Source organism: Chinchilla lanigera, unplaced genomic scaffold, assembly GCF_000276665.1.
Source record: "Chinchilla lanigera isolate Chin_1 unplaced genomic scaffold, ChiLan1.0 scaffold00006, whole genome shotgun sequence".
Classification (NCBI taxonomy): Eukaryota; Metazoa; Chordata; class Mammalia; order Rodentia; family Chinchillidae; genus Chinchilla; species Chinchilla lanigera.
Genome location: NW_004955407.1, coordinates 40,093,545 through 40,107,717, shown reverse-complemented (window position 1 = coordinate 40,107,717; position 14,173 = coordinate 40,093,545). Strand labels below are relative to the sequence as shown.

Sequence of the window (14,173 nt, the reverse complement as noted above, 5' to 3'; positions counted from 1 at the left end):
AAAAAATCTTTCCAACCATTCTTTAGAGGGCTGAAAATACCTGCTCAGGACAGGGAACACGGGCCAGGCAGAGCCGCTTAGACTGCGTTCATCTGCTGGAATCACGAGCCTGTGTTCCTGTCGCACTCATCCCAGGGCAAAGTGAGCAAAGATGAGGTCGCATCTACAGACTGAGAGGGAGAAATCAAACCAGGGCCCAGGCAGCCCAGGGATTTCTCCCAGAGAGCACACAGGAAAGCATGTGCCTGATTGTTCTTCAAGAAAGGCAAGAGGAGAAAACAAACAGCTCACCGGAGCAATAAATACCGCACTTTTGGAGATCAGTTCTGCCACTGTCTGTTTGAAGCACTAGGAAATTGCACTTGGGGAACGGCAGCCCTCAGGATGCACTGGTGCCCCCAGAGCAGCTCCACAGGGGGCAGAAACCTTTTATTCTAATTATCCGACTCACACTGGAATCCAGAGAAGACAAGCATTGAAACGCCTTGTGCATGGGAAGTAAGCGCACCTTCTATGAGCTCAGAGGAAATTTGTATTTTCTATGTCCTTCTACTTTACAGAGTTTGTTTCCTTTCCACAAACACAGGAGAGCCCGCCCTGGACTAGCCTCGAGATGCCCAGGACTCTGCGAGGCATTAAGCTTGGATCAATTTCTAGGACACAGTTTTGCAACTAGAGTTTCTGCCCAGCGAGGGATGTTACTGGAGCCAGGGTTCTGACCACGAGTTGCTGGCAAAGCTAACTTACATGTGGCAGTCCCAGGTTCTGATCCCAGCTGCCTGGAGATGTGAGTTCTGTTCTTCTTCTTGAGCCATCAACAGTTTTGCAGTCGAGCTCTTTTGCAGCTCTGGAGTCTCCAGTAACCATGGTTTAGGCCTTAAGAGGGAAAACCACCTTGATTAGTGGATCTGAGCGCTGACAGAGGCAGGAGAGCAGCCGCTCGGCATCTCTGGGGCACACTGGCTGCACAGCAAGCTGAGGTCCATGCAGCCAGGGGGCACCCTGCAGGAAAGACAAGTGGCAGCTCAGCCACTGAAAGGTGGACCCGGGTCTGCTCCTCCAGGTCCTCTGTCGTGAGGGTGAAGGGCAACGCACCTGTCCCCTCACCATGGACTCTTCATTTTCACAGCTCCTCTCACTTCCTGTTGTACCCTTAATCTTCTTATCTAGAGAACGCAAGATGCTGGGCATTGCCACTGGGTAAAACAGTGCAGCAATTTCTCAAACTGTTAAACACAGGACTGCTGTACAATGCAGTAAATCTGCTAGGAATGTACCCAGGAGAAATGAAAGCATACATGACACAGCACCTGTGTGAATGTTCACAGCAGCATCACTCACACCAGGCAGAGGAGGTACTCTGGATGTGCACAGTGGTAAGCAGGCAGAATACAGGGCATCCACGCAGTAGAATATTGTTAGGCAATGAAAAGGCGAAGAGTGTTGATATACAGTATAATGCGGCTGAACCTTCGGATCATTCTGCTTTGTGAAAAAAGCCCAGAAAGTTAGACAAAAAGCATAAATATAATCTCATTGCTATGAAATGCCTAGAAAAACCAATATAATGTAGGTTGCTGAATGCCTGGAAATTGGGGTAGAAAAGGGAAGTGGGTCGAAAAGAGCCAAAGGAATCTTTTTGGGGTAATGTATACTCTGTAAATGCACTGATGATTGCACAACTCTACATGGTGGTTCTGCAGTGGGTTGGGGGAGAATGAGAATGCAAATATACTCAGGTTGAGGAGCACCCGTAAAATTCCTGTTCCTCTGAAAGCTCGAACCATGGCCATATGTGGAACAGGATTGCTACAGCTGTCATTAGTCAAGATGCTAACGTACCACATGAAGGCCTGTCCTCCTCATCGTCAACTATAACTACAAAGACTCCATTTACACATAAATTGTATTCCAAGGATCAGGAGAAACACAAGTCTTTTTGCAGGATGCAATGTGAGCTTGACCTTAGAAATAAGGGAAGTTCTTTCTTCCTGTGATTGAGGAAATGGGGCAAAAAGTAGGTAAAAATACAGATTTTCTTTGGTTATTTTTCAAATCTTCCTGGTCTGTATGGAAACCTCTCCTTCCTTTCCCACTCTTTTAAAATATCTTTTAAAAACCTGTGCTTAGTTATTTCAGGAGTGACCACAGCACCACCCGTAGTCCTTGAGGGGCGGACTGTTCCCTCCCACCCCTGGTGGTTTGCAGTTTTGCTTTGTGAGCTGAAGTTCAGCAGAGTTTTACGGGAGAATCTGGTGGGGGGCGGTGCTGGGGGAAGGCACGCTCCTCCTGAGTGCCTTGTTTGCTTTTGCTAAGTTCCTCAGGCCCATTACCAATTCAGAGTCTCTTCTGTGTTGATTCTTTTTCATGAATCTCAGAGTAAGCCTATATCAAGCCAGGCTGGTTACAAATTCTCGGGGGAGACATTTTCTTCTCCATCCGTAACACAAGCCGAGACAATTTGCTTCTCCTTTGCCATTTGTGTTTTTTCATTTTTATTTTATCTCACATTTGATTGTCTATGGCCTTGCTCTCAAAAAAGAGTCCTCCAAGGAGGAGCTTGGGTGTGGACGTTTAACCTTCCATCCCAGGCCTCTCAGGCAATCAGTGACCGCTTCACCTGTCTAGCTTTCCAACATCCACTTCCGGTTCTGGCCTCTGTGTTTTCTTACTGTTTTGTAAACTTGGAGTGCAGTCAGGAAGATGTGTACTACTCGTAGTCCAGAATTTCTAGGTAGTTCGTGGCGTAGGGGTGTGGTCTCCTGTCATCCATGACAGAAGTCTACGGAAAAACTATGGGTGAAGAAAGGGAGCTGGAGGAGCCTCACAACGAAAGGTTTCCATTTCCTCAGGAAGTCGGGGGTGGGCTTCTCTGCGAGGTGTGACTGGAGGAAGGGTAGGCTTGGGTCTCCGGGACACTGATAAAGATCTGCGAGGTGTGTAACATCTGTGAGAGGTGAGAATGGCAAGCAGTCCCTGCAGAACTGAGTAACAACAATCAGGACTCCACCTAAAGTGACTAAGAGTGGAGGTTTCCATGGTCGAAGACCTGGGTGGTTCCTTCCATAAGAAGGACTGTAATTTTTCATGCTAAATCTCCTTTCCAGACTAATCAGCAAGGAAAATCACTTTCCATGTATTCTCAGGGCCACAGGCCGTGGGCCATGGCCCTGGGCCATGTCTGCCCTCCGTCAAACTGGAGGAGAACATCACCCCAATGCGTACAAAACCCTTGGCAGATCCCCCCGGGGGCTCATTTAGTCCTGTTTGTGCCTTGGCCACTTTGCCTTTATGTTCTTCATGACTCTTGCTCAGCAGCTTCCTAAGGAAACTTTATTGCAAGGAAATCTGTCCCTAAACATGATTCAGCTGAGTGTTCGGATCACAGACCCCACTTGCTGAACGAGTTGCGATCCCTGTGGTTTTCCAGTTCCTGCCATGATAACGTCCTACCCGAACACGACGCTGGCCACTCAGGGCCAGAAGAAGGAAATGAGCTGCACGGCCCACGGGGAGAAGCCCATCATCGTCCGCTGGGAGAAGGAGGACAGGATCATCAACCCCGAGATGGCCCGTTACCTCGTATCCACCAAGGAAGTGGGGGAGGAGGTGATTTCTACGCTGCAGGTAAATGCATGACTGAACAGAATTGGACTTTATTGGAAGGCCGAGTTTGAGTTTGTCCTTTCAAACTCAGAGGGTGCATGAAGGCGATACATTGCAAATAATCTGCTGGAATGCATTCGTGAGGCACCAATTACCTCCTGCTTTATGCAACAAAAATTACAGAGTAGCCTTCAAAAGTAGAACTTTATTGTAAGTGTTACTGAGGGTAAAATTATTAGGAACGTGGCAGGGAGCCCAGCTATAATTAAAAATACTAAAAGTAGGGTTCTTTTAATGGCAGTTAATCCTGGAGCAAAGAAAGTTTTTGCTATGCATGTTTTAACTTTCTACAAAAAAAAAATTGAGCCGGGCATGATGGCCCACACCTATAATCGCAGCTCTCCAGCAGGCTGAGGCAGGAGAGTAACAGGAGCCTGCCTTGAGCAACTTAGCAACTTACTCAGACCTTGTCTGGAAATATTATAAAAGGGCTGTGAATGTAACTCAGTGTGAAGGCCCTGGGTTCAATCCTTAGCACTGCTTTGGATGGGCCTTAGGACAGAACCTATTAAAAGAAAAATTATTTTTCCTTGGCAAAGTATGAGGTGAAAAATTCTGTCAGTATTACAGGAATCACAGAAGCTGGGATGAAATGTTGAATTCTTATTAGGTTAGCACAGCTGGTGGTTAGATGAGCAATGGTTTCATTATGGGGGGAGGGGCGTGCTGCATCACACACATGGAAAACCCTAGAAGGCCTGCGCACGGAGCCCTGGTAACCGCTCCACCCTGAGGCCCCGGGCTTGGAGAAGAACTCACCCTGACTCGGGCTGTGCTGGCCCAACCCCTGACTGCAGTGCAGCTCCTCAGTGTCTGCAGAGCACTGTCCTCCCAAATGCCCAAATCCACACGTGCTGAAGTCCGTATAAAACGTCACAGGGTTCTCCTGGAGCCCACGCACACCCTTGTGTATGCTGTGAACCGTCCTTAGATCACAAACAACACCCAGTACAACATGAACACTCGCATTCAGGGAATCGGGGCAAGGAAAGCTGTGTCCGTCCAGAGCACATGCAGCTCCTCCTGAGTGTTTAACCGCAGCTGTTCTCTTCAGATGGTGGGGAAGCCCTGGCTACCCAGGGCCGCCTGTCTTTTTAGATCTGCTTCTCAGGGCATGCTTGCTTTGGAGGCCCTAAAGATTTGCCATCAGGAACAAGACAGGAAGAGAGATGTAAATGTGGGCTAAATATTGACCTGACCACCACACCTCACATAATTTACACATCCAACTTACCACGCTCAGGGCTGGCATGGCCGATGTGCATCAAACCTACCCAGCTGCATGTCACAGCCACACAGATGAGATTTTCAGGGGTATGTGTGTCAGCGTGAGTGGGCATGGTGAGTGTGTCCGAGTCTGTGCATGGGGTTGGGGTGGGAAGCGTCTCAAGGCCCAAAGCCGTTCCCTTTGATCTCCAGCTCCCTGCTCCCGAATCAGGTAGATTTCTTTCTGCTTCCTTCCTAGATCTTGCCCACTGTGAGAGAAGATTCTGGATTCTTCTCCTGCCATGCTATCAATTCCTATGGGGAGGACCGTGGGATAATCCAGCTCACTGTGCAAGGTAGGAAGGAGACAGCAGGCCATTTCAGGACAGGGACAGGGTGCCCCGTCCCAGGCACCCCGAGGCCCCTGCCTGCTGGGGACACTGCCACCTCCTGCTGGCAATGCCACACAGATGCCAGAAGTCAGTGCTCCGGTAGCATCTTGAGAGCCCCCCACTTTGGTGTTAGGGTGCAGCTGGGAAACAGGGAACAGAGTCCTTCTGGGCAGCCTGGCAAGCAAGAAGGGAAGTGACAGGATGCAGTGACAAGCCCAGGGCTGCCCTTCATTCGTGTTAGGAGTCCATGTATTACACAACTAAAAGGAAAGGGAAAGTTCACGTCTGGGACCAAAATATGCTCAGAGCTAGAGACCCAAACCCGACCTGGGCCGTGCCACTGAAATCCCCAGGTTGGGCCCTGCCCCCCAAGCGCTGTGAAAGCCAGAAGTCTCCAGAAAGTGGAATCGCCCCTCCCTAGATGGGCTTGGAAGAAAACGAGTGCTTGCAGTGAAGCTGTGACTGTCATTGTGTGGTGCTGACAGATTGCCTGTGTGTCACACTCGTTCGGGCAGAGCGTTTACACCCAAACCCGGGCTGCACTAACCCCGAGTTTCTGTCACTGGCACAGAGCCCCCAGACCCTCCCGAGATCGAGATCAAAGACGTGAAGGCGCGCACAATCACACTCAGGTGGACCATGGGCTTCGACGGGAACAGCCCCATCACCGGCTACGACATTGAATGCAAAAACAAATCAGGTAAGTCCTTTATTGCCTCCAGCTTTGTTTCTGCTTCACAAAGCGCATTCTTCTCTCTCCTTTCCTTTGCCTTGTTATCCATGAGAACACTACCCCCGGAGTCACGAAGCTCAGGGTCGCTTTCTCCGCACAAAGGAGCCCAGGTTTCCTTCGTGCCTGGCTCAGCTCCGCCCCTTTCCCAGCCAGCCACCCGGACCTCAGCCTGGCTTCCCAGTCGCCGCAGGTCCGTCCTGTCCCCCTTGGGCCCCTGGGCAGCTGCTGGCAGAACCAAGCCCTCGTGTGACCTTGTCCACCCTGCCGCACCCCTGTCCCCTCTCACTTCTGTGGCTGAGTGGCCGTCCTGGGTCCTGAGTTCTGCACATGGATTTAGAGGATCTGGGCTGAGGGTCTGCAGATGAGTCCTGCAGGGGTTTTTTACAGGGCCAGCGGCTACTGCAGGGACCTCCTGCAGTTGCCACCAGTCAGGGCAGGAGCACTTGTCAGCTGTGGGCACCAGTGCCGCTGTGCCCGCTGGATGTCTGTCTTCCAGAAACCATACCAAGGCCAGTGTGGACTTTATGAGCCATCTGGCATGGGTAGAATACCAGCTGTGACCCACCCCCCCCAGTCAAAAGTATCAGTGTGTCTTCTAGAAGCTAGGAGGAAAGGGAGCCCTTTCTCCACACGAAGGGTTAACACCATTCTCAGAGGCCACAGCAGCAGCCTTATTTTTTGCTTTCTGAGCACCGGCTGTTACTTGAGATTACCCTGTCACGACCAATTTGGTGTCTTCTGGGCTGAGCTGTAGGAATGAATCAAGCTCAAGGAGTCTGGACAAGAGCGGGTCCCAGAGGAGGTGTGTTTCATTAAGACACAGGCGAGGCGGGCCGGGAATGGGGTGGTGGGGCCCAGGGAGAGGTGAAGGCGGAGGCCTGGCCAGGAAGGAGTTTGGGAAAGCAGAGCAGGAGGCCAAAAGAAGATGCAGCCAATGGTGTGCACAGCACTTTGCAAAGAGAGCTGAGATGGCTGGGGTGGACCTGCATGCGGGAAGAGACCCTCGGGAAGGCAGCAGGACCCCAGGAGGCCCCGTCACTGGGATAAGCAGCAGAGCCAGCATCCAGGCTCACAGGGACAACCAAGACAGTGCTGACCCTGCAGGGCTTTCCAGAGCAAAGACAAACAGCCTCCAGACGGCAGGAGCACCCTGTCCTCCCCTCAGCAGGCACTGCATGCTCTGGGCAGCGGGGAGCACAGTCCCCAAGGAGGGCCCACAGGTGCTGGGCCTGCTGCTGGCCTGAGTTCCCCAGAGCACCTCTGTCCCCCAGCCCCAGCTGTCCTATGCTCAGAGGGCTGCTTCTCTTGTTAGTCCTGGCAGGTGCCATACCCTAGGATCCCATGTGTACCTCTGTGGACACTGATTCGTGTATCCCCAGACATCAGCCCAGGTGCTATCAGCCCAGACGCTTCCTGGGCCCCTGGGCTTATGTCTTAGCGACTTTTCTCATAGCTGAGACAAAATACCCAACACCCAAGGTTAAAGGGCGAAGGTTTATTTGGCTCACAGTTTGTGGAGGTTTCAGTCCATAATCAGACGGCTCCGAGGCAGGGTGGTGTGGCAGAGGGGCAACCGTTCCTGGTGGCAGAAGACAGCAAAAGCAGCAAGGGAGAGTGAGACAAGCCTCCTTCTACCCCTTGTATTGCATACAGGCTACTAGGGATCAGGGCGGTGCCAGTCCAATCAGTGGGCTGATCCAGTAATCGCCCACCTTTAATCCCAGCAATGCACCACCAGTCAATCACACACTCTAGATTCAGCCACCTCTGAAAAAACCCTATGAGAACACGAGGCTTTGGGGGACATCTAGACACGAGCCATAACAGCCTACCAGACCATTTCAGCTTCAGCCCAGTTTTTCAATACCTAACATGGTAAGCACTCAGTGACTGTGAATACTCTTTGAGAAGGGAATAAAGCATTTTACTCATTGCAGGCACACATGAGACGTCTAGTCAGAGGTTGCTTCCTTATTCCTCACTGTGCAAGCAAATGCCCGTGGAATCCTGCCCCCCTCACCGGCTTGCCCACCGTTTAAGAAATCTCAGTGCACACCCTCCACATACACACACCTTCCTGCAAGTCTGCCAAAGGCAAGGGCTCTTGAGCTTTTGTACCCTTGGGTCCCAGGCACCCAGCACAGTGTCCAGCATGAAAGAATGTGCGGGTTGAATTTACATGCAATTGAAATCTAAAAATTGCATTCAACAGCAACTGCTTTAAATGTAGCGATGATCAGGCCCCACGTACACAAGTAGAAAAGCTGCTGCCCGCTCTCTGGGCAAAGCCAGTGTCTCAGCCCTCGTTTCCACTCTGGGGGACTGGAGCAGTGTGTAGCTGAGATTTATGGAGCCCTGGAGCCGGGCACTGGAAGGGTCAGGGAAGAAGCGCAGGGGAGAAGGCCAGGGAACAGGAGGGCTGCACTCCATGGGTAAGGTCTGTGCCAGGGCCCCTCCAGGTTAGGAAGACCAGACGGAAGGAAGGAAGGAGCTATGCTGGTGTCAGGCCAGAAGGGGGTGTTGTTGGCCTCTTTGTGGGTTAGTTGTTTCCTTAGTAGGTTTGGCGGATATAAAAGTTGCTCCTTAATTTAAGGGAGGGCAGTGTATGGGCTGAGTGCATAGAAAACAGTGCCTTCGAATGACACCTTCAATGTCTTCTGTCAGGAAGCCTGCCCCACCCTACTACCCATCCTCTCTCCACCACAGCGTCCTCTGCACTGCTACACTTGAAGGGCTGAGGACTATTTGGTTAGCTTCTGTCCCTGCTGAGCAGTTGTCCCCAAGTGGCCGCTGAGGACAGGGAGTTTGACTGCCCAGCCCTGTGTCCTGCAGAGAACTTACACCCATGCTGGACTTCGGAACACAGTAGCTGAACTGCCAACGCTCTGCTCTTGTTTGAGGCGGCATTGCACTCACCCCCACCGGGACGCTTTCCTCTATTCCCTGTTAACTGGCTCCAGAAGCAAAGTACTAGCAGCAGATGACAGAGTTTTCTGCTCTTAGCATTGCCCAGCCTATGACAACCCCAAAGACAGGAAGCACGGTTCCACCTCCATCACCTGCAACTCTTACAGCTTTTCCCTGAGTGCAGCAAAGAGTCCTCCAGGTCCAGGGCCCTCTTCCTGCCCTAAGTCCTTTGGCCACATGACCACTCCCGGGACTCGGACACAGATGTGTCTCCTTGGGTTTCAATTTGCCAGGCAAACCTCCACTTCCCAAGTCGCTCTCTTGCCTCTCCTGTGACTGTCTCCTGATTCCAGGTGTCCCCTCCCAGCTCCTGGGCATGCAGCCTCCTCTCTGCTTCCTTCCTTCCTTCCTTCCCTTCTTTGGAGGCTCAGCCCAACTGTCTCCTCTCCCCATGTCGTAGGGATCTCTGATTATGCATCAGCTCCAGTGTCCTGGGATGTCACCCCTTGGGAGGAACTGCACGCTCCCTGTGCAACTGATGGCACCCCCCAGCCCTCTCCTCTCTGGGGCTTCTGTCCACCCTTCCCCCTGCACCCCTGAGCACTGTTGTCTCCAACTGAGGCAGCTTCAGTGGCCGGGCTTTCTCTGTGTGCCCGTGTCACCATGCAGGGCCTGGTCCCCCTTCCCTTTAAACTGCCTCAGAACTTCTGCTTGCCCATACTTGCTCCGGTCTGTGGCCTCTAGGAGCATCTCTTCAGGATGGCCCACACTCTGACCTTTGTCCTTGACAGCTGTGCCCTTGAGCCCAAGGTGTCTGACCTCCAAGCTGGGGCCCAGCCACTCTACCTGCACCTTTCCTCATCAGAAAGCCAAGCCAGGAACTTATAGAGGTTGTGCTAGAACCTTCTTGGGTAGTCAACAGAAACACTGACCTCCAGTCATCATTTGGTGTGGTCAGAGAACAGATGACTGTCTTCTGCTATAGGAAAAGGACTTTGAACGTGGGTCACTTGGGTGGGGTCAAATCCCAGCCCTGCTTCTTGCCCAGGACAGGGTGGGGCCTGAGTTCCTTGACTTCACACTGACGATAAAAATCCCTGTGTTGGCAGGATGTTGTGAGAATTGAGTCATATGTGATAGCCCTCCCAGCTGTCCGTCCAGCAGTGTGATCTGGGCTCCGTGGCCCACTAAGACCCATGGTCTGAAGGACCGTCGTCAGGCATCTCGGAAGTCAGCATCCCTGGATGTGAGGGTAGAATTGCACATTGAACTGCACGTGTAGCCAGGAAGGACGTAGCATAGTCAAAGAAACATCGGGAAGGTATGCCTCTAAACTCAGGAGTTCTCAGAAGCAAGTGGGACTAGGAGTGTTCGGAGAAGGCTTCAGAGAGGGAGGGAGAGGAGTGGCCTTGCTGTGGGGAGTCTGGCAGGTCTGCTGGCCCAGCAAGAGGGAGTTTGAGCAGGGAACTATTCTGGAGGCGTGGCCTGGGCCAGAGGAGCCTGCAGGGGTCGGTGCTGCGGCTGTCTGGACAGCAGGCTGCAGAGCGGGTCCTCTCCTGCCTCGGTCCAAAGGAGACTTAGGTGTGAGAGCAGGCGGTTGGCATGTAGTCCCGGCCTCTACCTCATGCAGGCACTTGCTTTGGTGAAGACACCCGGGCCTTCCACAGTCCGTGAGTCCTTGGAACTTTGGCAGTTCCTGCAAAGCCCTCACCCACCACGAGTGGCTTGCAGGAGGCCTCTTTGTGACACACAGGGCCAGGTTCCTCCTCCTAGGTATCCTGGGCATCTTCTCCTGAAGACCTTGCTTCTCTCTGTAGGACAGGCCCCTATTCACATGTCAATCCATTGGTGAAGATCTTATCCCGTGTTCTCCTCCTCGCGTATCATTCCATCTCTGGCCCACGTCTTCTCTTTCGGGTCTTGTTCCTCCACCTGCAGTCCTCTGGAGGACACTCGCAGGACACTCGCTGTCTCCCTGCAGTCTCCGTGTCAGTTCTGCTGTGCTCCCTGCCCCACAGAATGAGCACTCAGCAGAAGTCTTGAAGCCAGGGGCTGGGGATTTAGCTCAGCGGCAAAAGTGCCTGCCTGGCAAGCGCAAGGTCGAGAGTTCGGTTCCCGGTACCGGAGAAAAAGCCAAAAAAAAAAAAAAAAAAAAAGAAGTCTTGAAGCCACATGCTTTTTCTTCGAGTCTCTGAGAATCATATTCATCTCAGGACAGAGCCGCTCCCTAACTGTGCTCCTTGCTAGTGTGACAAGGGTGTGGCACTGTGCCCACACGTGGAGCGCCTCTGTTTGCATCCGTCAGCCAAGCACTGATCCCAGGCCCACTCTGGGTCAGGGGCTGTGCCAGGATAGCCACTAAGCACCAAGAATGACAAGGGCCGTTCTGTGTCCTTGTGGCCCGTGGGCTCCAGCAAGGACAGCAGCGTAGCCGCAGAGGACTTTCCTTCCTGTTGAGCATCCCAGGAGAGGTGCTGGGAAGGGGGAGCCCTGCAAGCCTCACATCCCCCACTGTCCCAAGGTTCCTGTCTCCCACCACACCCAACACCCGCTCATGGTCCCTGCCCCAGCCAGCAGCTGCCCAGACTGTCACACGAGAACCACTCACTGACATTCTTATCACTGGCAGAAGCCCCCCAAACACCATGCGGAGATGCCCAAAGCAGCTCCTCACACTGGGAAGGGGCTACTGCTCCAAATCAGCTCTGGTTGAAAAGTAACGTCTGGGTTAAGGCACTGTGTGATTTGCAAAAGTCAGAACTGAGGAATGTCTTTGGTTGGCAGAGGTCCTACTGGCGTTTGAACCTGGCTTGTAAGCTGATGTTTTACTGCACTCCATGTGGACTAGAAATAGTGTGGCTGAAGGTGTTGCTAGGCTTCACCTCTCTATGGGACTAAGGATTTTAGGAAGCAAAGAAACAGTGTCCACACACAGTGAGCTTCACAGCCGGTGCAGTGAGTGCTGAGCAGGCCCATGTGGTGCTCCAACAGCCTGTGCTCACAATGCGTGTGTTTCCGTGTCCTGGATTCCCTGACTCGCCCCTCCCTGAAACACTCACCGCAGCCCTGAGCTCCCACAGTCTGGACATTAACATGTGACTCCACGTCCCCTCTGCTACCCAGTCTGCCAGCAAATGGGGAACATTACACTGCAAATCAAAAAATCTCATTGAGTGTAACTTTTTTCCTTCTTTCCTTCTTTCTTTCTTTTTTAAAATTCCTACTTGTGAACTTTCAAAGGCAGAGGAAAAAAACTCACATCTCTATCTCTTCTTTTTTGAAAAACAAAACCCCAAAGACTCCTGGGATTCTGCTCAGAGAACCAAAGATGTTTCCCCTCAGCTGAACTCGGCCACCATCATTGATATCCACCCTTCCTCCACCTACAGCATCCGCATGTATGCCAAGAACCGGATCGGCAAGAGCGAGCCCAGCAACGAGCTCACCGTCACGGCGGACGAGGCCGGTACGTGGGGCCCAGAGCCTGCCGTGGGGGCTCAGTTGGTTCCATGTGTGCTGGGCAGACCTCTGCCCAGCCTGGGTGGGGTGTGCTGGTGCCTGCTCCTGTGCCCCATGCCCCACAAAGATGCCAGCATGCCCATCTTCCCATCCCAAGCACACTGCACTTAGGAAAGGGCTCAGCTCAAGTTCTAGTACCCAAGACCTCAGACAAAGACCTCTGAGGCTCACAGTCAGGCAAAACTCAGAGTCAGGCCCATTCCCTCTCCTTTGGGTGCACGGAAGCCGCCCTGGCAGGAGAACAGACACACACCCTTGCCCGCCACCGGGGAAGTCCCAGTGCGGTGAGGGAGCAGAGGGTGCTCTGTGCCCTGGTGCATGGATTCACTTCTAGACCAGCAACGTCAGTATTTTATAATATACTTTATTGGCTTTTTGCCAAACTAGAAGTGTTTTATATCTAATGTTGCAAATTTCAAAGGTAGAGATAAATATTTTGAAGGAGGCAAAACAGCTTCCATCATCCTCCTACCAAGAGCTAAGCTAGGGCCATGCTGACAGAACCTTTTCCACTGTCTTTGTAACACACTTGATGACACCGTGCGTGTCCACACATGTTCACCACACATGCGAGTATGGTGTACACAGCCCCCATACTTGGTCAGCCCTTGTTATGAGGTAGGGGGAGTTAACCAGAGGACGGAGCCATCAGGCACTGGCCAGTAGATGCTGACCCCAGAGCTACCTCCCAAAGGCAGGGAGGAAGACACTGCCCTTGGCCTCTGGGAAGGGCACCAGAGCCAACACCTGGCTCGTTCCTTTGAGGGGAGGGGTATCTGGCCCCTACATCTGTCATTTTCTCTCCTGCCAGCAATTCGAGGTCCTTAGCCATCCCCACTTCAGCTGGCTTGGACGCTCAGTCCCCATTTCTCCACCTCCAGGAGAGAGAAGTCACGTCCCCAGGTGGCTGAGGGTCACACCTGGAGCTTTGTCTCAGCCTTCTCCCATGCCTCCTTCTCTGCCACGCTCGTCAGTGAGCTCTGAGCAGCTGCCGAGCGTGTGTATCTCGCAAGTACTTTCCCACCATCCACATCTCCTGCCGTGTAGTCTGTAAATCAACGGTGTGAGCCGTGTCACTGCTTTGAGATTTTATTATTATAAAAGCCCCTGTAATGAACCTCCTATGGTATTTTTCCTATTACCATTCCCGAGACTATTTTCTTATGTTAAAGTCTAAGAATGCAGAATCCCTGGATCAAATCAAACGCATCACTTTTCATTCTTTGGCTATGTCAATATTCCCTTTGAGGAAATCAGTTTAAATGTGCAGTTCTCCCGGGGCTGTGGAGGTGTGCGGGTTTCTCGGTGCCGGAGGACATCTGTTCTTGGAAATTGCTTTCGAGGGCAGGTGACAGAATGCCTTTATGCGGAAGTATCGGGGCTCGGCAGTTTCTGACACTTGGGCGATCTCTGTGTGACTTCTCATCTGCAGAATACCCACAAACGATGCTTTCTCCTGCTTACATGCACATACCTAGTCATTGGAAAAAATTCCAAGCTCTAAACACACTGCATTTCTCAGAAATAAGTGAGAAAAGGGTGTCCATGTGTTCCTGCAAAAATAGGATCTTATTTAAATATTTATCTAAACATCCCGCTAACATCCTGGAGTTTCGTCAGGCTGGGTACTCAGGAGAATAAGCTCCCCGCCCTCAGCCCCAGAGGGGACCTATGGCTCCTTCCACCACCCCTGTCTGATCCTGCGCTGTCTCCGTGCGCACCTCAGGGCAACTGCACCGTGCTTCCCCAC

At 52.3% G+C, this 14,173-nt stretch overlaps 1 protein-coding gene across 1 annotated transcript in view; it reads left to right on the top strand.

The window, feature by feature from the left end:
• Dscam (Down syndrome cell adhesion molecule) overlaps window positions 1-14,173 on the top strand; it is a 487,830-nt gene that overhangs the window by 365,613 nt on the left and 108,044 nt on the right. The window contains exons 12-15 of the mRNA XM_005375986.2: window positions 3,431-3,627; window positions 5,132-5,228; window positions 5,836-5,964; window positions 12,203-12,370. Of these exons, the coding sequence (XP_005376043.2) occupies window positions 3,431-3,627; window positions 5,132-5,228; window positions 5,836-5,964; window positions 12,203-12,370 (591 nt within the window). The remainder of the gene's footprint in view (window positions 1-3,430; window positions 3,628-5,131; window positions 5,229-5,835; window positions 5,965-12,202; window positions 12,371-14,173) is intronic.